This window comes from Alosa pseudoharengus, unplaced genomic scaffold (genome assembly GCF_046254945.1).
Source record: "Alosa pseudoharengus isolate Yale_2024_CS ecotype anadromous, Long Island Sound unplaced genomic scaffold, YU_APseudo_1.1 YU_APseudo_1.1_scf_12, whole genome shotgun sequence".
In the NCBI taxonomy this organism is placed as follows: Eukaryota; Metazoa; Chordata; class Actinopteri; order Clupeiformes; family Clupeidae; genus Alosa; species Alosa pseudoharengus.
The window spans coordinates 32899984-32907483 of record NW_027468587.1 but is presented as its reverse complement, the minus strand read 5'-3'; the positions used below and the strand labels follow the sequence as shown (position 1 = coordinate 32907483).

The window sequence follows — 7500 nt, the reverse complement described above, 5'->3', positions numbered from 1 at the left end:
GGACCCAAAGCCGCCGGCTCTGCTCTCGGCTGGGCTTTTCAGCGGTGAGCGGCGAGAGTGATTGAGAGCGCTCTGGAGGAGATGGAGCGGCGGGCCGCCCACAGGCCTTTCCTGTGGCTTTGAGCTCGCCGAGCCCAGATGACAGCTCTCTGGAGCGGGAGAAGGAGAGAGAGAGAGAGGGAGGGAGGGAGTGGGAGCCGCAGGCCTGGAGAACAGAAGGCACTCACCTAACGCACACGCAACACGAGACAAGAGGTGGAGCTGGAACAGGACAGCGAGAAATGACAGGGAGAGTGAGTGGTCATGCCAATAAACCTTATTGATTTGACTTAAATTGAGCTGAGTGATGGAGAGAGTTCTAGAAGCTCTCACCTAACGTCTCAGCACACGAGAGGTAGACATGGAGAGGGCTGGAGGACGGAGAGAATGAGGGAGAGAGAAAGAGAGAGAGAGAAAGATGGACGTCCTCATTCTACCATACAGCGCGATTATCAGGAGACAAGAAATGAAACCTGAACGGAGATAAGAGGCGAGGAGCCATTGTTGGCATGACAACAGAAGATGGAGACCAAGAGCGAGGAGAGGAGCGAGACCATGTCAGTCATCACAGGAAGAAGAGGGAAAGAACAGAGAGAGGCGGCAGGAAGTGAAAGAGAGAGAGAGAAAGAGAGAGAAAGAGGAGGAAAGGAAGAACAGACCCATGGAACCTGAACAAAGTGTTCAACTGCTGCAAGAGAACAAAGCAACAACAGACTGACAGACAGAGTGTGACAGAGGAAAGAGAATGTCACAGAGAGAGATGGATGACAACACAGCAACCCCCCCCCCCAAACACACCCACACACACAGAGTGTGTGACAGACAGACAGAGGTTGTGGTAGGACAGGAATGGGGATTTGCAAGGCTGTGTAAGGCTGGAGAGTGAAGGGGTGAGTGGAGGTAACTAAGCACTGAGTGTTTGGGTAAATGAACTGGATTGAATTATCCTTATGCACTGACATCAGAGAGAGAGAGAGAGAGAGAGAGAGAGAGAGAGTGGTGGGCTGACAGTGACCCTGTATGTCACCCTCAGTCTGAACAGGCCACCTCAGGCTGTCTAAGGGCTTCTTCATACTCGACGCACCCGACCGGTAGCGACAACGTGACGTCAAGATGACGTAGATCTTGCTGGCGCGCCAGGATTTAACCCAGGTAGCGCAAGGTAGCGCACCACTCATTTTTTTTCAGACGAGCACGACAAAGCGGAAACAGGAAGATGGACTAGTTCGAGGGCAAGCGAGAGTTGCATTGTTTTGTTACAGTCGTGAATTTTTAATAGTTTGCTGGATAAGTTAACAAAGTTACCAGCGAGAGTTGCAACACATCGAATTAAGAGGAAAGAATAGAAACGATTTATTTTCAAAGGATATCTATTAAGGCCTGAACAAAATCTCTTTTCACAGCTAACTAAACTGTTTAAATTATTAAAATTTCCCTCGGGATGACTAGGAAGTATCTATCTATATATCCATCCATCTATCTATCTATCTACCTGTGCACACACCTTGGAAACTAGATGATAATGATGATGGTAGTTGTGAATAGTAGCAACCAAAGTCTGAAGTACCATCACAGAGGCTAGCTACTAGTGTTTCTTCATAGATATATACACTAGATGTCGCCTTCTGCTTCTCAGCATGCGTCAACACCGCCGCCATCTTGGTACAGGGATCTGAAGCGCTAAACTAGTTCTCCTGTATTGTCAGCGTTACCTATTTAGCGACGTTTGGCCATCCCCAGCGATAGAAAACCTTTTTAGCGATTAGAGACAAATTTGGGAACTTCTCACAATGATGGCAGATCGGCTTCTTTGTTGTTGAAACGTAAGAAAATCACCTTTCTCATGGCTTTGTCATTTATGAATTCAGCTACATCTCGTTTGCCCATGGCACTGACCCATGATTATAAAAGTAACGACTGGCGTAGCCAATGTAGTAGCAGAGGTAAATGTTCTACAGATCTACAGCAACTTCTGGTGAGATTACAACTTACATGAGTAAACGAGACGAGGGGTATGTGGCCTCAACCAGAGCCTGTCTACGAAGAGCCTGTTTACTTTCATTGTATCGAACCTGGTTGCAGTTTACTCATTGTTCCTCTAGGGGCCGCCGCTAGCTAGTGCAGAATGAATGGGAGTCTATGGGGCTAGACGGGTAAAATGTATCTTTATTATCGTCTTAAGCTTAGTTTTCTCTAGACTCAACCATAAATACATGCCTGTCAGTTGGAACAACCCAAAAAACTAGATAATTGCTTGAGATTTTGACGATTTATGGTGATTTAATTTTCGCTAGATCTTTGCCCAGATTGACGCTAATGCATTATAGAGGAGTGGATCACTGAAGCAAGATGGCGTCTCGATTGACGCATTCGTTCCAATGAACAGCAGTAGTCAAATCGACATCTAGTGTATATATCTATGGTGTTTCTTACTGCAGCTTCTTCTGCTGTGTAACGTAGTTAGCGTTAATATTTCACAACAGCGACACCTCTGTTCAGGAGAATATTGCAACTAGTGTCGCGACCACCACGCGCGAGTATAAACGGTTACGGCGCTTCTGTGACGTCACATTGTCGCGCTACAGGTCGGGTGCGTCGAGTATGTGGGACGTTTAATGCTTTCTGCACTGGCTTCTCTCTCTCTCTGTCTCTCTCTCTCTTTCTTTGTCTCTCTCTTTGGCTCTTTCTCTCTCTCCCTCCCTATATGTCTGAGAGGCAGTGGCTATGTGGCAGATACATCTTTACTTTGTTCTCTCTTTCTTTCTGCATGTCTTGGATCTTTCTCTTGGTCGCTCTCTTTCTCTCACCCCCCCTCTCTCCCTCTCTCCCTCTCTCTCTCTCTCTCTCCCTCTCTCCCTCTCTCTCTATTTCTGTCTCTCTCAGCAGCAGGTCTGGTATGGCAGGCAGCTGTCGACTGCTTGCTGTTACGCGCGAATGCAGCACTCCTTCCTGGTTGTGTTTGAAATGGCGCAATGCTGGGCTTTTCTCCTTTGATTTATGCTTATTTACGGAGTATGTTAGTGTGTGTGTGTGTGTGTCTAACTGGTATGTGTGCGTGTGCGTGCGTGCGAGTCTGTCTGTGTGTGTGTGTGTGTGCGTGCGTGTGTGCTTGTGTGTGTGCGTGCGCAATATGTGATTCCATGTAAGTGAAAGTGTGTGTATGTGCATGTTTGTGATGCATGTGTCTGACTGAGAGCATACAAATGTGTGTGTGTGTGTGTGTTGGAGTCTGTTTGGTGCTGAAGGGAAGCCCCTGGGGAGATGGGGATCTTGGAGAGAGAGAGAAAGAAAGGGAGAGAGGGAGAGAGAGAGGGTCCCTCTCAGCTCCAGCTATGAGCTCACTGCTCAGGACCGCTTCTCCCCCAAACGCACCACACAAATAAATAAATATTAAAAAATCACTCTCCATCCCTCTCCTCCCTCTCTTACTTTCTTTCACGCTCCCTCTCTCTTTCTCTCTTCCATTTCTCTCTTTCCATCTTTCTCTCTCTATCCCCCTCTCCCTTCATCCTTCCATCTCTCCTCCTATCTCCACCCCCATCATCTGGTGTTTCCTTCTCTCTGTGTTTGTTTGATGCCGTGTTTAGAGGTTGGAACTCGTGCAAATTTGATATGCTTTCATTCAAATAAATGATTTAAACAAAAAACAACAAAAAAAGCTTCATTCTGACACCCATTAGCTGCAGTTTCCAGTGTGGCCGTGTTGCCAAAGAGATGGATGACATGTTAAAAGCCCCTATATTATCAAACACTTGCAGGGCATGCCAGCTAACATGGCCAGAAATCAGAATGAAAGGACACACACTCACACACACACACACACATGCACATGCACACGCATACACATGTACTGTAATATCATTCCTCTTTTCAGCCTGTCACTTTTTTGTGTGTGCGCGTGTAAGTGTTTGTCATTTAAAGGTACTTTGTGCTGTTTGCTGCAGGGGTCTTGTTTGGTGAATGTGTGTGAATGATTGTGTGAATATGTTTCTAAACATGCCTAATGTGTAGTGTGTCTATAGGGAGTGGGATGCAGTGTGTGTGTGTGTGTGTGTGTGTGTGTGTGTGTGTGTGTGGGAGTGATGAGGTGTGCTCTGGCCCTAATGTTTCCTGAGTGAGCGGCGTCTTAACAAGGCGCGGTATTACATGTCCATAAACCTGCCAGGCCCAATCAGCCTTAATCACCAGTGAGGCCTCAGCCGCATTCTTGCCCTCCCTCATAATACACGCAAATACACACACACACACCGGACCGCTCTCCCTCAAAGTACACACTCACATAGGATCTGTCCCACTCACGGCATGCAGATACATACTGTAGGATCTTGATTCCTCACTACACACACATACACACTTCTCTCAATTCAATTAAATACAATTCAATTCAATAGAGCTTTATTAGCATGACAAAAATACACTGCCAAACCAATTCTTATGCAGGAAATTAGGAGTATATAAAGGGAAAAAAACAAACAAAAAATGTTCTCTCTCACACACACACACACACAGGATCTCTTGCGCATAATAAAAGCGTACACAGGATGTCTCTCTTTAGGAAATTTTGCTGGCTCTCTCTCTCCCTCTCTCTCTCTCTCTCTCTCTCTTTCTTTCACAGAGAGAGGTTGCTCTGATTGAGGGCCAGGGGATTTATTTTCTTCCCAGAGAAGCCATGCCATTAATGATGATGATTTTCGATTTTCCTTTTTTTCTGGAACTAGCTCTCTTTTTCTGCCCCTCACTTAGATTATCGTTTAGGTGTCTAAGGATACAGATTGCATTCTGACTAAAGCTTGAGTATCGCTGTGCATTGTGTCCTTTCTAATGTTGTAAACAGTTCATCAAACTGATGATGGTTCAGTGTGAAGCTGTGTGTGTGTGTGTGTGTGTGTGTGTGTGTGTGTGTGTGTGTGTGTGTGTGTGTGTGTGTGTGTGTGTGTGTGTGTGTGTGTGTAATATCAGTTTTAACACTCCCGCTCTCTTCTCTCAGTGTGGAGTTGTGTTTTGTGTTGTGTGTGTGTGTGTGTGTGTGTGTGTGTGAAGTGTAACATCAGTTTCAACACTCCCGCTCTCATCTCTCAGTGTGGAGGTGTGTGTGTGTGTGTGTGTGTGTGTGTGTGTGTGTGTGTGTGTGTGTGTGTGTGTGTGTGTGTGTGTGTTTGTGTGAAGTGTAATATCAGTTTCAACACTCCCACGCTCTTCTCTCAGTGTGGAGTTGTGTTGTGTGCGTGTGTGTGTGAAGTGTAACATCAGTTTCAACACTCCCGCTCTCATCTCTCAGTGTGGAGCTGTGTGTGTGTGTGTGTGTGTGTGTGTGTGTGTGAAGTGTAACATCAGTTTCAACACTCCCGCTCTCATCTCTCAGTGTGGAGCTGTGTGTGTGTGTGTGTGTGTGTGTGTGTGTGTGTGTGTGTGTGTGAAGTGTAACATCAGTTTCAACACTCCCGCGCTCTTCTCCCAGGTGCAGCTGCTGTATGAGCTGTTCCAGAGCTGGAGCTCCACCTGGTCTCGGCTGCAGAGGAGGGGCATCCTGCGCCAGGTGTCCGCTTTCCCCGACGCCCCTGCCAGCGCCGCCACGCCCGGCGGACCCCAATCGCCCGTACCCAGCAGCGCCGGCACCGCTCCGCCGGACACCAGCACCTGCAGCCCGTCCGCCGACCTCTGCTCCCCCACCGAGGTCAGAGGTCACGACCCCTCACACACAGCAGCCACATTCCTATTCCTATAGCCTATAGACACATTCCTATAGCACTTATTGAACTTCATTCAAGTTCAACAGTAGCTTAGCAATTGAAGTGAGTCAACTTAGGCTTAGTTAACTTTAACGGTTTGACATTAACTAAAGTAGTATGTTTTAACCAACAACTTTAACAGCCCGTTAATTATGATACCTGTGGTTTGTGGAAAGAAGTTATTGCTTTTACTGGTTTCCTCAGTAGTTCCTACCATTTCAGAGCTCATAATTAATCAAGTCATAAAACTGGTCAAGCTCTCTGCATGGGCATCTTCAGCGTGTGGTTAAGCTACCCTCATTGCATGCTGTCCCAGTCCTGTACGGTCAGCTGAGACTCTTACTCCACTCAAACACTGAGGTGAACTGGTGTGTGCTGCCTCAGGCATCTGTATTACACTAAATTGTAGGTACATAGATGGGTGTGGCGGGTATCCAATCCACACAAGTGTGCGCACGCACTCACACAGGCACGCACACGCAAACACACACACACACACACACACACACACACACACACACACACACAGAGAGAGAGGCTCTGTACCTCCCATTCGCTGGATCTTTGAAAATGATTTAGTCTCGTTTAACAACCCACTGTCAGTGGCAGACTTGGGATCCGTTCCCCCCCTCAAGTAGATAATAGCTTATAATGAGGATCTAATGACGGCTACAGTTTTAAGATCAGTGGGGAGGGGGGGGGGGGGTGCCTGGCCGCAGTAATTGTGAGGTGGCTGAGGTAGGGCTGATCCGTAATTGCCCACAGCTCCCGCTCGCATGCGAAGCCGTCGGCATGCCAACCGATCTGTCAAGCAGACATCGGCCGGGTTGTTTTCCTCCTGCGGCGGGATTGTTGACGTTAGCGTTAGCGCGGGAGGTGTGCGTTTTAGCCGTGAGGGTGGGAGAGAGCCTGTTGTTTTAAGGCTGATTTTGGAGAAAGAGGAGAAAAACACAGTGTGAGGGGGAGACAGATCAATCCCGGCCTGGCACGAGCAGACGCAGGGCTCGGACACACACACACACACACACACACAGACACACACACACACACACACACACACACACACACACGCACGCACGCAGGCACACCGGCGTGGTATGAATATGATCGGTGTGTGTGCCAGCGCGGTGATTGAGTGTAAACCTGCTCCCGCCCCACACCGCGTCCCCGCGCCACAGCTCCTTAATGTGGGCAAAACAAGGAGGTGTATTTACTCTCTCTCTCTCTCTCTCTCTCTCTCTCTCTCTCTCTCTCTCTCTCTCTCTCTCTTTCTCTCTCTCGGGCCTGCAGAGAGCGTTGGGAACTAATGATGCCGATGTGGCACACCATCCGTGTGAAATTCCAAACGGAAAAATTCTCGGAGAACAAGAAAGGACAGAGCTAGAGAGAGAGAGGGAGACAGAGAGAGGAAAAAAGAATACAGTTTGAAAGAAAGCAAATAAAAAGAAAAAAGAACAAGAGGAGAATATAACAAAACAAAGAACATTGTTGTAGGCTGAGTCGTCGGGAGGGAGGGCTGGCCGGTGTGTTTTTCCATGGCTGGCCGCCCTGCTTGGATCTGAGCTGCGTGCGTGCGTGCGTGCGTGCGTGCGTGCGTGCGTGCGTGTGCTTGTGTGCAGAGGCAGTAGTGGCAGAAAGGCGACCCCCTCTGCGTTCCTCTGTCTGTGTGCTGTGTGCTGCGTGCTGTGTGGCCGATGGCTTCAGCCTCCCACAGTCATCTCACCCTGTCATG

At 48.2% G+C, this 7500-nt stretch overlaps 1 protein-coding gene across 1 annotated transcript in view; it reads left to right on the top strand.

The window, feature by feature from the left end:
- vps13b (vacuolar protein sorting 13 homolog B) overlaps nucleotides 1-7500 on the top strand; it is a 330552-nt gene that overhangs the window by 173483 nt on the left and 149569 nt on the right. Inside the window, exon 27 of the mRNA XM_076281294.1 lies at nucleotides 5498-5713. Coding sequence (XP_076137409.1) covers nucleotides 5498-5713 — 216 coding nt within the window. The remainder of the gene's footprint in view (nucleotides 1-5497; nucleotides 5714-7500) is intronic.